General features: G+C 37.5%; 1 protein-coding gene and 2 gene segments (V, D, J or C); 1 reads left to right on the top strand and 2 right to left on the bottom strand.

Moving 5' to 3' along the window:
* LOC309847518 (immunoglobulin lambda-1 light chain-like) overlaps nt 1-13862 on the bottom strand; it is a 1783291-nt gene that overhangs the window by 1004990 nt on the left and 764439 nt on the right.
* Nucleotides 1-13862, bottom strand: part of LOC309847513 (immunoglobulin lambda-1 light chain-like) — a 1777964-nt gene that overhangs the window by 999663 nt on the left and 764439 nt on the right.
* LOC309847501 (zinc finger protein 280B-like) overlaps nt 1-13862 on the top strand; it is a 460063-nt gene that overhangs the window by 16496 nt on the left and 429705 nt on the right. For 10 of the 23 annotated variants that reach the window (XM_082697895.1, XM_082697896.1, XM_082697897.1 and 7 more), the window contains one exon: nt 8850-13706. The exons of the other annotated variants lie outside the window; for them this stretch is intronic. In XM_082697895.1, coding sequence (XP_082554021.1) covers nt 8920-10593 — 1674 coding nt within the window. In that variant the 5' untranslated portion in view covers nt 8850-8919 and the 3' untranslated portion in view covers nt 10594-13706. Of the gene's footprint in view, nt 1-8849; nt 13707-13862 lie in introns of those variants that run through there. 23 annotated transcript variants of the gene reach the window in all.

Below are 13862 nucleotides of genomic sequence, written 5' to 3' on the forward strand. Positions count from 1 at the left end.
AGGCAGAGAGAGAGGAGGAAGCAGACTTCCCGCCGAGTAGAGAGCCTGATGGGGAGCTTGATCCCAGGACCATAGGATCATGACCTGAGCCAAAGGCAGAGGCTTTAACCCATTGAGCCACCCACTCAATGATATAGTATTCTTGGCTGTGTATTTTTCTCATTTAGTGCTCTGAATTTATCATGCCAGTTCTTTCTGGCCCAACGTCTCTGTGGATAAGTCTGCTGCCAATCTAATATTCCTACCATTGTATGTTACTTCTTGTCCCGAGCTGCTTTTACGATTTTCTCTTTGTCCCTAAGACTTGTAGGTTTTACTAATATATGACCTGTGGACCTATTTTTATTGATTTTGAGGGGGTTTCTCTGTGCCTGAACCCCTGAATTTTCATGCTCATTCCCTTTGTCATATTAGGGAAATTCTCTACTGTAATTCTATCCAGTATACCCCTCTCTGTTTCTCTTTTTCTGGAATCCCAATTATTCTAGTATTGTTTCCTCTTACGGTTTCACTTATCTCTCGAATTCTCCCCTTGTGGTCCAGCAGTTGTTTGTCTTTCTTTTGCTCAGCTTCTTTATTCTCTGTAATTTGGTGTTCTACATCACTAATTCTCTCTTCTGCTTCATTTTTCCTAGCAGTAAGAGCTTCTGTTTTTTATTGCACCTCATTAATAGCTTTTTTAAATTTCAATTTGGTTAAATTTTAGTTCTTTTATTTCTTTAGAAAGGGATTGTATTTCTCCAGAAAGGGTTTCTCTAATCTCTTCGCTGCCTTTTTCAAACCTAGCTAGCACCTTGAAAATTGTCATTCTGAACTCTAGTTCTGACATATTACCAGTGTCCTTATTGATTAGGTCCTTAGCCATTGGTACTGCATCTTGTTCTTTTTTTTGTGGTGAGTTTCTCTGCCTTGTCATTTTGTCCAGATAAGAATATATGAACGAGAGAATCATACACTAAAAGGGTGGCAAAGACCCCAGAAAAATGTATGCTAACAAAATCAGAAGAGACCCAAAACTGGGGGGGAGAAGAAAGGGGGAAAAAAGAAAAAAAAAATACATATACATACATATATATATATGTATGTATATGTGTGTGTATGTATTTATATATATATATATGATCTCAGACTGGTGAAAAGAACAGAGCCACCCAGTTGGGTCTATGCTGGTCTCTTAAAGAAACTACCTCCCAAAATTTTAAAGAAAGAAAAACATATATATACACAAAAATAATAGTAAACATGATGAAGGGATGGAATATGACTATAAAGATGAAAATTTAAAAAAAATATATAAAAAAGGAATGTTAAGATAAGTTGGTTGGAAAAAGGAAAAAAAAAAAGAAAAAAGAATGTGCTCAGGCTGGAGACTAGAAAAAGCTATGCGCTAGATTTAGAGTTTATTTTGATCTGTTGGAAGAAATTGTATCCCAAAATTTTAACAAAAATAAAAAAACCTATATGTATACAAAAACTAATGTTAAATACAATGAAGGGATAAAATAGGACTATAACAATAAAGGCTAAGTGGGGGTGGAGCCCTCGCAGGGACAGTGTGGTCTCAAGTATGTATAATTGACATAAACGTTAGTTTCAGGTATATAGTATGATTTGGTGTTTGAATTATGAAATGCCCACAATAAGTATAGTCAACATCTGTTACCATACATAATTTTTTTTTTTGTCTTGAGATAAGAACTTTTAAGATCTACGTTCCTAGCAACTTTCAAATATACACTGCAGTATTATTTAATGAGAGTCATCATGTTGTGCATTACGTCTCCATGACATTTTATTTTATAACTGGAAGTTTTTACCTTTTGATCCCCTTTATCCATTTTACCCTTCTATCTTGCCTCTGGCAATCACCAGTCTGTTCTCTTTATCTATGAGCTTATTGTTATTTATGATTCCACGTATCAGTGAGATCATATAATATTTGTCTTTCTGTGTTTGACCTATTTCACTTAACACAATGCTCTCAGGTCCATCATGTTGCAGATGGAATGATTTCATATTTTTTATGGCTGAATGATATTCCATTATTTGTATATTCCAGATTTTCTTTATCCACCAATCAGTGGACACTTAGGTTATTTTGATATCTTGGCTACTGTAAATAATGCAGCAGTGAACAGTAAGGTGCCTTTATTCCCTTTATGGTTGAATAATATTCTACTGTTTGTATATACCACAGTTTGTATACTTAGCCATTGATGGACATCTGTATTATTTTTACCATTAAGTTCTTGTGAATCATGTTACTCTAAACATGTATGTACATTACATGTAGTTGTCTGAGTACCTGTTTTTGATTCTATCGGGCAATACTTATAAGTGGACTCTTGGGTCATAATGATAATTCAGTGTTTAAGTTTTTGAGGAAATGCCATAGTGTTTTCCACAGAAATCCTCTGATTTTCCTCTGATTTTTAATCCTCTATTAAGCCTTTGGTTAATTACTGGGATGAAAAAGCCCGATTTTGACTATTTCTGCTGTTGTTCTCTTTGCTTTTATGAAGGAGGGAATATTTGTAGTTTCTTATTTTACCATTCCCTATGACCTTACCTTGTTGGCTTTTAAAAAATTAACATTGTCCTTTTTTCCTTTTTTTTTTTCAGTCATCTTTTTTGTGGTTCTCTGCAGCCCCTGTTTAAATCATTCACCATTCACCTGATATTTCCACCTTTCTAAATCCTCAGTCTTAGAGAAAGAACTTGCTTCTGAACTAACAGGCCACTTTTAGGTTGAATTGCCATCCTGCTCATGATTCCACATATCAGTGAGATCATATAATATTTGTCTTTCTGTGTTTGTCTTTCTACTTTGTGAATTCTTCTACGATCCTGCTCTTGGGAGCAAAGGACAAGAGAAGATGGTTGAAAGTGACGGACAATAGTCCTCCTGAGTCCTAGGATTATAGGGTTCTCATATTTGCTGTAATAGTACACTTTAGTGGCTCCCTGACTTAAAGAAAATTGTGTGTTCCTCAGGTTTGAACGTTTCTTGCTTCTTCCCTCAGCCCACTTTCCTCTGTTAAATTTATTTCTAACTCCTAGATAATCATTTTCCTTTCACAAATATTTAAGGCTTGTGTGCCATGACTACTCTAGGAATTTGGGAGAAATCAACGAACAAAACAGACAAAAAGAAACAAAACAAGCTAAAAAATGAAACAGCTTCTCCAGTGGAAAACTGACAGTCCAGTGGAGAAAGAAAGGTCTATAAACATTATATGTGTATACACACACACACACACATAATATATAATACATATATAATATAATTGTGTAATAATAATGTAAATTAATACATTTTTCGGTGATACAGAAGGTGATGTTATGAAATTAGGAAGAATCTAATAGAGCAGGATCATAGGATTGAATGTTGGGTGGGTGGGAATGTTGTAATTTTAGATTGGATGATCAGGGCAAGTCTTATGGTAAAGGTAAGTTCAGATACGGTGTTAAAGGAGATAGAAGTGTTAGCCATGGAGACATCTGGGAGAAAAGAATTTCATGAAGAGCCTAAAGGGAACAACAGGGAAGACACTGTGGCTGGATTGCAGGGAATGAGTGTTAGAATAATGAAAAAAGAAGTCAGAGAGGTAGAAAAAGTTAAAATGGTAATGAGGTTCTATAAATTGCTTTTCCTTAGTCCAGTCTATAGAAATAATCCTGTCTTTTGAAAGAACAACCTTGGTTTAATAGTTTTTTCCATTTCAGACTCTCAGGCTAGATTAGACCCCATTTTTATACTTCTCTACCATCTTGAGCTTATTTATGAACAAATATTTATTAAAAAAAATTATGAAAACATTTTGTTTTTCTTAGTTGTCCTAAGGTGAATATAAATGTTTAATGTAGTTTTAAGGATCCTGTGAAGCTCTCATTTCGCCCAAGGATGTGTTTAATGGGCATTAAATCCTAAGGCAGCAAATGTGTGGGGTTAATGGAAGAGAAGGGAAGGAGAGTAGTGGGAATGAGACATGAGGTGCTATGGTTGGGGAAGGAGTGAAGGGATAGGGATAGGAATTTGCAGGAGTGGTATAGGGAGTGAAAAGAGTCAGAGGCAAGGGAAGATTGTGAGAATAGATATCAAAGGAGTCCCGGTTAGCCTGCTTTCAGGAAGCCACTCAAGAAAGACTGATGCCTGAAAAAAAGGTGGTGTGTAGCTATAAAAAAGCCCCATGAAGGGGTTAGGGGGATAGGAGAAGAATAAATGAAGCAAGATGGGATCGGTTGGGAGACAAACCATAAGTGACTCTTAATCTCACAAAACAAACTGAGGGTTGCTGGGGGGAGTTGGGTCGGGAGTGGGGTGGGGGGGGTGGAGTGGGGTGGGGGGGTGGAGTGGGGTGGGGGGGTGTTATGGACATTGGGGAGGGTATGTGCTATGGTGAGTGCTGTGAAGTGTGTAAACCTGGTGAGTCACAGACCTGTACCCCTTAAAAAAAAAAAAATCCCCATGAAGAAGGCTGTTGTTTAAATGCATAGGAATAACCTGGGAGATGAATTATCTTTCCCTGCCATCTTAGCTGTCTTTGGCATGAAATCTCATTAACTCCTTCCACAGCCCTTGGCAGTTTCATTGATAGGGGATACAAGTGGTTTTGAGGATTAACTCCTTAGATCTACTAAGTCTTTGACATGTCCAACCTCATGACCCAAGGTATCTTAAGATTCTGGTAAATTGTAGAAAATAAAGGTACCAGAAGAGAAGTGATAAGAAAATTCCCATGATCTGGGGCACCTGGGTGGCTCAGAGGGTTAAGCTTCTGCCTTTGGCTCAAGTCATGATCTCAGGGTCCTGGGATCCAGCCCCACATCGACCTAAAGTTAATTGGTATGGTCAACAGCTATAAAATCCTACTAAGGGGCTCCTGGGTGGCTTAGTTGGTTAATCAGCTGCCTTCTGCTCAGGTTATGATCCCAGGGTTCTGGGATCCAGCCCCACATTGGACTCCTTGCTCAGCAGCGAGTCTGCTTCTCCACTACCTGCCACTCCCCCAGCTTGTGCCTGTTCAGTCTCTCTCTCTCAAATAAATAAGATCTTTAATAAAATAATTAAAAACAAAATAAAATCCTACCAAGATCAGCTGGGTAAAAAGTCCTACAATGTTCCTGGAACCCAGTTTATTTTTATTCTTTTTTAACAACAGAATTTGTTCTCATAGTTTTGGAGGCTGGAAAATTCAAGATCAAGGTGCTAGCTGATTTGCCTTGCTTCCTTCAGACCTGTAGACTGCCACATTCTCACTGTGTCTTCACATAGTAGGTGGGAGACAGAGAAGAAGCAAGCTCTTTGATATCTCTTCTTGGTACTAATCCCATCATGAGGGTTCCACTCTCATGAATTTATCTAAATCTACCTAGATGGGAACCCAAAGTTTCCCAAAGTTTCATCTCCAGATACTATCATACTGGGAGTTAAGGCTTCAGCATACATATTTTGAAGGGACACAATTTGGTCCATAGCATAACTTAAAATGTATTCTTTAAAATTGGGGGAGTCATTTAACATGTAGGAATAGTTGAATGATATAATTACAGAGGTATTTTAAGATTCATCTAGTAAAAAAAAAAAAAGATTCATCTAGTGGTGGTATACAGTTGAGCCATCAGTATGCACTGAGCCATCCACGTGCCCCAGAATATTAATAATGTCAATTTAGAATTATTTCTTGAGAGGGGTATTAGAGCATCATGTATAATTACCTAGAAGACTAGAAATGCGGAAGTTGATACTCAGGAGATTAGATTAGGGTAGAAGTTCTCCCATAGAACATTTTTTGATGGCACATGTAGGGAATTTCTACTAGCATCTCCTAAGCAGAGTCAGGGATACTGCTATAAATCCTAAATGCACCCAGCACCACCCCCCTACAACAAAGAATTATCTGGTCCAGACATGTCTATGGTGCTTATGTTGGGAAACAGTGGACTAGGTGGCATCATCCTGGAGTTAGATGATGAAGTTGTATATAGACAGACCAAACCAATTTCTGTGACTCTTAAAGAACAGTGTTTTCAGATGCGCCTTTTATGTTTTCTTGCATTACATATCTCCTAATTATATACTTGATCTTCATTTTAAGAAGGTTGTAAATCACTCTTTATGGCATACTAGACTGTAAACTTCATGAATTCACCACTTTCTACTTAGTGCTTGGTAATATCATACCATTGTTGGCCAAGCAATTATAGTTGTGAGACAAGTGATGAAAATAAGAAATAACTTTTCTTATTTATTTTTTTTTTTTTAAGATTTTGTTTATTTGACAGAGAGAGATCACAAGCAGTCAGAGAGGCAAACAAAGAGAGAGGAAGGGAAGCAGGTTCCCTGCTGAGCAGAGAGTCTAATATGGGGATATGAGGCTGGATCCCAGGACTCTGAGATCATGACCTGAGCTGAAGGCAGAGGCTTTAACCCACTAAGCTACCCAGGGGCCCCAACTTTTCTTATTTTCAAAAATTTCTTTTTTGACTTACTTTGAAGTTGGTATACATCTCAGGATTAAATATCTATGTGTTCCCAAATTATATGCTGATATGCTAATTAAACTGATTTGCGGTACATGGCACGTATTTGATGCCACTTTAATTTTTTTTTAATTCTTATTTTTTATAAACATATATTTTTATCCTCAGGGGTACAGGTCTGTGAATCGCCAGGTTTACACACTTCACAGCACTCACCATAGCACCTACCCTTCCCAATGTCTATAACCCCACCCCCCTGTCCCAACCCCCCTCCCCCCAGCAACCCTCAGTTTGTTTTGTGAGATTATGAGTCACTTATGGTTTGTCTACCTCCCAATCCCATGTTGCTTCATTTATTCTTCTCTTACCCCCTTAACCCCCCATGTTACATCTCCACTTCTTCATATCAGGGAGATCATATGATAGTTGTCTTTCTCCGATTGACTTATTTCACTAAGCATGATACCCTCTAGTTCCAGCCACGTCATCGCAAATGGCAAGATTTCATTTCTTTTGATGATGCCACTTTAATTTTTATAGATGGGGTTTGAAGGGTCTATATGGGATTACAATGAAATCTGATGTTAGGTTTTCAGAAACTGGTGAGTTATGATCCATAATTTAAAGTACCTACATCTTGCTAGCCTAAAACAAATGTTTTTCAAACCTTTAGTAGTGAGCCATCAATGAGTCATAATTGATTAGAATAAGTGTCCATGTAGTGAAGCACTTGTTATTTATATGTTTATATTATGAGATTCCATATTATATTTTGTTGTTGTTTTTACTATGGTTGTGATAAAAATGTTTTAAAAAGCTAGAAGCTTTCAGTCCTTCATAGGCCTACAGAATATCTGATACGGACAAGGTTCTAAGCAAATCATAGAAAATACAGAATTAAAGGAGTACAGTCTATTCTACAAATACATTTTCTTATTAATTAAAGTTACTGTTAATTCATACTATTAACAGATTCTTTATTTGTTGAGCTCCCATATTGTGCCAGGCACTCTTTGTGCTGGGGATACAGCAGTCAACAAAAGATAATCTCTGTCTTTTGAAGTTTACATTTTACTGGATAGACAGTAGACAATAATCAAGTAGATAAAATTTATAATGCGTTAGGTGGTGATAAGGACCTGAAGGTTGAGGGGAAGGGAAGAGATTGGCAATGTGAATTAGCAGTTGTTTGGAGTATTTGAGAACCTCCTTGAGAAGAGTTGCAACAGAAGTCTGAAGATGGTGAGGATTCACCTCTGCAGGTATCTGGATGGTGAGCATTCATATTAGAAGAACAGCAAATACAGGGCTCTAAGCAAGTAAAGTGATTAATATGTTCAAGGAGTTGCAAGACAGTTTGGTTAGAATGAAGTGGATAGGGGGGAGGAGTAGGACATGCTGCAAGGCAGTATGTAGGCTTGGAAGCATGGTCTAATAGGCACTGAAGATGTTAGAAGCACTTGGCCTTTTACTGAGTGAATGAGAAAGCCATTGGAGGGTTTTGAGCTGAGCAGTGATATGTGATTTGACAGAATTACTTTGCCTGCCATGTGGAAATGAGATGGAGGTGGGCTGAGGGAGGCAGTTCTGTTGGATTTAAATGGGAAAGTCAGGATTAGAAGGAGAAATTTAGGAGACAGTGGACTATAATGAAGGCCTTGAGTTGGTGTGAGATTATCAAGAGAGTTTGTTCTCAATTTGCTAGGCATGTGCTAAGCACTTGATATTGAAGTATACTGTTTGTTGACAGTTGTTAGGTACTCTTATTCTGTTCTTTGAATTTGACTCTTCTTTTCTATATTAATATTTATGAAATTATGGATCAATTGAGGTCTGTACATTACTATAAAATTTTCTTTAATTCAGCTACAAAATAAAGTACCATTGAATTCTTGGTGGTTTTTGAAAAAGAGCTATTACCTTAAGTCTAAGAAGTAAGAGGTTTCATCTTTAAGATAAAACACATTTAGAACTTTTGAACTTGCCAAAGAAGATGCAGCTGGTTTGTGGCTGACTTAGAATTCCAGCTTAATCTTCTCTGACCCCAAAGCCCATGTTTCTAAACACTGAACAATGGTGCCTTTGTAAAATAATATATCCTTTACATATGATTTCACCTAGTGGTTAGTCAATAGTTTTTTCCTCTTTTTTTTTAATAGAAGAAATAGTAATCAGCTTAAGGCAAAGGCATGATTCTAGAGTTGCACAGACTTATAATAGTAGGTTTTAAGCTGTCATTTATCCTCTGTGAATTCTAGTAGTCTTATAAAATAAGGGTGTTTATAACTACCATAGAGTTTTGGAGAGAATTAAATAAGATAATGCATTTTTCTGTACTTACTGATGTGTAGTGTGTTTGTACTTAGGTGGCAGTTTATATAAAGAAAGCACTGGGACTGTGGCCACACCTTCAAGAATAAAAAAAAAAAATAGAAAATGGAACAGCCATGTATGTTATGTGAGGAAGAGCAAGAGCCAGACCCACAGCAGAACACAGAAGAAACCAAAAAAGTAGATGATGAAGATGCTGAGCTCATCTTTGTTGGGGTGGAACATGTAAATGACGATGCTGAGCTGATCTTTGTCGGGGTGACTTCAAATTCAAAACCAGTTGTTTCAAACATTTTGAACAGAGTCACCCCAGGTTCATGTTCAAGGAGAAAAAAGTATGGTCACCTCAGAAAAGGTACTACTCAGAAATTACCGCCTATAAGTCATGTGACCTCTGTATCAGAAGCAGTCACTGCCTTGCCAGTTTCTGAATCTGAATCAAGATCAACAGATAGTCCCATTATTATTGAGCCTTTGTCTAAACCTGATTTTAAAAGTAATTCACAAATTGTGCCTAATAGCTGTTCAGAGTTATGTTCTCCTTTGATTACATTCACAAATTCATTACAGCATCCAGTAGGAGAAGCACTTTCTGTAGGAGATATGAATAAAAGTCCTTGCATATCAAAGCAGCTTTCCACTGCTGAAGAAAATGATATAAATCCCAAAAGGCCTAAACTCAGCGACGGAATCATAGAGGGACATGCTTCAGCTTTGTCCCCTTCAGGTAACTTTCATACAATGACTTCACAGCAAAGCACAGACTCAAACAGTGTTCATACCTCATTAAACCATGTTCAGAATGGACATGACTTAGAACGGAGCCATGGAGCCATGGTTCAGAATGGAGCACCTTTTGCAACTCCTTTTCCAAAGCACAGTGTCCATTTTAAGCCTATAAATCCTGTAAAGGAAAATAGACCGGCAAAAACAGACTTTTTGAGTCTAGCAAGTGAAAACCAGGTTGTTGATCCCAAGAAAGGAAGTCTGGTCATATTACTTCGTGACTTTTATTATGGGCAACATAAAGGAGATGGTCAGCCAGAACAGAAGACTCACACAACCTTTAAATGCCTCAGCTGCTTGAAAATTCTAAAAAATGTCAAGTTTATGAATCACATGAAGCACCATCTGGAACTTGAGAAGCAGAGGGGTGACAGCTGGGAAAGCCACACCACCTGCCAGCACTGCCACCGACAGTTTCCCACTCCCTTCGAGCTGCAGTGTCACATTGAAAGTGTACACACTACCCAGGAGCCTTCTGCTGTCTGTAAAATTTGTGAATTGTCATTCAAAACAGATCAGGTTCTCTTACAGCACATGAAGGACAATCATAAGCCTGGTGAAATGCCCTATGTGTGCCAGGTTTGCAATTACAGATCATCAGCCTTTGCTGATGTGGAAACACATTTCAGAAAATGCCATGAAAACACTAAGAATTTGCTCTGCCCGTTCTGTCTCAAAATTTTCAAAACTGCAACACCATACATGTGTCATTATAGGGGACACTGGGAAAAGAGTGTTCACCAGTGTTCCAAATGCCGGCTACAGTTTTTAACTTTCAAGGAGAAAATGGAGCATAAGACCCAGTGTCATCAAATGTTTAAAAAGCCTAAGCAACTAGAGGGATTGCCCCCTGAAACAAAGGTTGTTATTCAGGTGTCACTGGGACCTCTTCAACCAGGATCTGTGGAAGTAGCATCCGTTACTGTGAGTACATCTGATTCTGAACCATCAGCCCCCAAGTTTAAAAGTAGAATTTCAAAAAAACCTCGTTAATTCTAGTTTCAGTAAACCTAAAGCAGGTATTTCAAAGTAAAAAAAACGCCATTAAAAAAAAAATACAAACCATACATTATTTAGTAACATCAAAAATAGTGAAACCAATGAGTCATTGATGAGTTTCTTTTTAAATTCATGAAATACAGTATTGTCTGATCTGAATTTTGAGATGTTACTTAAAAATTTGTTACCTGGTTTTCATGTACTGTATCTGGCTTAACACATAGATGTTTTGTGTATGTGTGTGTGTGAGAGAAGAAAGTGGATACCTATTTATTATTTTGATATTTCATGTTACTTGTAAGTTTGAAAGCTCTAATTTCTGTATATAGAACCTATAGAGTTTTTTCTTAAGTACTTAATTTTATCTTCAACTTTTTCCCTGCCTTGAAGATTTCAATATTAACTCTAGTCAGACTTGAATGACTTTGTTACATCGTGGTCCCATTTGCTGCTGAGCTCCCCAAAGTGTCTGTCTTGAGCTGATCTAAAGTAATCTGATTCTGAGACCCTGAGTGTGGAGAAGTTGAGGAACAAGGTGTGGCATGAATGGGAACCAGAAACTGAACTGAAGGTTAATCACTGGAGAGCAGTGGCTTCCAGCGGCTTCTTATTTTGGTTGAGGGCATGTGCTCACACATACACACACACACACATTCACTCTAGTCTTGGAGCCAAGGCAGTAGGAACACTGTCTCAGAGTGTCTTTTTTTTTCTTTTACCACAAGAACATCTAAGGAAGCAAAACTATTAAAATGCTTTGCATTTTGGCAAGGAACTTGGCAAGAAACCTCTGCAGACATGAAACAATCACTGTATCAGCTGGCTTCAGATGGAAAAGCAGGGGTAATGAATAGAATGGGGTCTGGTGCCAGTGAACCTCCTGTTTAGTGATCCAAAAGGGAATTCAATTTGTTCCCTTCCCTCTTCCTTCTGGCTGGCTTTATACCTTTCAGTCAGAACAGTAAACCAAGTAGAATTTCTCAAGGGAAAGAATCCCTGACATCCATAGTTTGAACTGCACTGGACCCATAATTTGAACTGAAAAGGGCCAAACAAATGGTATTTATCTAGTTCAAGGACTAGGCTAAATTTAGTTTTCTTACTATTAAGCTGGAATGGCGGTTGTCCAAGAATCGTAGGTACAGTGGGTAAAAGCAGCCCATGGTGACTGAGTAAAATTAAGCCCATTATAGGGCTTTTCCTTATATTTTTCCCATGTACACGTATCTTAGCCCAGTTGAACATGTGAAATCTGCAATTTTGTTTCTTGCCTTAGACATGAATGTATTACAGTTAACAGCTATTTTATGTTGTGTGTATAATTTTCCCTTATCAACCTAGTTGAATTTAAAGTCGTCCATGACACAATCTGGTGTATAAGAAATGTCCAGTTATTTCATTAGGTATTAGATCTTAGAGTTATTGCTCTTCAACTAATCTATCCAGCTGTCTAATCCTTGACTATACTGTGGGGGAGAACCTTTTCCCCTTGCTATTTCCAAGGACTTTCACATAACTAGAGTGCTCTCTGAGGATTGGTTCCTGAACATCAACCCTTGGCTTTCTGTGGGTTCCCAGGACTGAGTCTCTTGGGTAGCTAGTGCCATCCTTTCTTTCACCACCTGGACTCATGTACTGAGAAGCATCTGTACATGACTTAAGGAATCCAAGATGTTGTCCATATACCTGAGCAAGGAGAAATTCCATTATTTTCCCCTTGCTTTCTCCTCTTTTTTAATGGTACATTGTCTCTCCCCATTTCTTTCTTCCTCCTCAATCCTGTTAAATTACCTAAGCTTTCTTTCACAGAAAGCTGGGAAGTGATAGTCGTCAGAAGCTTAGATCCCTTCTAGAATTGGGAAGGAGGACATAACAAACAAGTAGTTGTGAGTTTATTATCTATGTTTTAAAGTATTTCCCAAGTGTAGATTCTCTTGTATTTATTTGCTCAATGCTTGATTGATTGATTTGCACCTTGAACATTTTACTAGGCCTTTTTATTAGTTTGCTTGGGCCAAGGCACTTTGTTAATATTTTAACCTGAACCTATTTCTTTAGGTGGACAGAGAGAGTGTGTATGTGTGATTGAATGAGTGTGTGTGTGTGTGTGTGTGTGTGTGTGTACGTATGCTTGCTCATCGTTTTAGTCTCAGGTGGAAACTTGTGTATAAATAGATATGCAGACTTTTGCATACTTATCTCCCTTTTCTGTTCCTATAACAGAAATTCTGTCTTAAAAACAGTGAAAATATGAAATATCTTAGTTCTGTCTTTTTGTGGTTGCTTGGTATTATCAACACTGTTAACTCTTGTTTGCTGTTTACCTAAAGTATGGCCCTAAGGAGTACAAATTGTTATTTATTGCCAACTACAGGTTTGGTGTTATGGCCCCTGTCTACCTCCTCTTGCTTTTCCATTCTCTGCCATGCTACTCAACCATTTTTCCCACTGGTGCACTATTTTTGATACACTGGCCTTGCTTTTCTTTAAGCAAATCACATTTTTTTCCTGTTCCAAAGACTTTGCGACTGCTCTTCTCTTAGAATGCTTTTCTCCTAGGCCTGCATGGCTTGCTACCTCGCTTAATTGTTTGGTACTTCCTTTGGTTTATTGAACTTCACCAGTGTTCTTAAAAGATACTGACAATGAAAGCTCCCTCCACCTTCTTACTCCTTCTCCTTTTAAAGGCACTTTAAGCCTCCCCACTCCCTTTTCCCTCTCCAATCTGGTTAAATTTCCTAGGTTTTCACAAAAAGCTAGGAAGAGATAATTACCCAAAGCTTTGCTTCTCTTAGAATTGAGCTAGCTTGAGTCAATTTTCTGTGCCTGTAATCAAAAGAAACTGAATATAGTGAGTTCAGTTCTTTCAGGAGCTTTCTCTGTTTTTCTATTGATACCTCTCTATTTTTTTAAGGCGATGTCACTTTGTTCTGTTTACAAATATATTCAATATCTGTCAAGATTACTATTTTGTTATTACCCTTTGTGAATTTCCATGTCTATTTTGCTTGCTTGTTCTTTCAGATGAAATTTATTATTTTGTTAATGTTGCCAAAAATTGTAAGTAAAATAGCAATTGTAGTAATAAAATTTTTTTGAAAAAAAAAGTTTCATTTTATTATCTTTTCACCAGTAAAGTTTAAGTTAATTTTTTATTTGGTACCATTATGCAGACTCTTTGCCTTCTTGCCAATTGTATTTATTTTTAATCATATTGCATTGGCCAGAACTTCAAAACAGTGAGATGTAAATGAAGTTTTCTG

The sequence above is a fragment of the Mustela nivalis genome (assembly GCF_964662115.1).
Source record: "Mustela nivalis genome assembly, chromosome: 14".
Taxonomy (NCBI): domain Eukaryota; kingdom Metazoa; phylum Chordata; class Mammalia; order Carnivora; family Mustelidae; genus Mustela; species Mustela nivalis.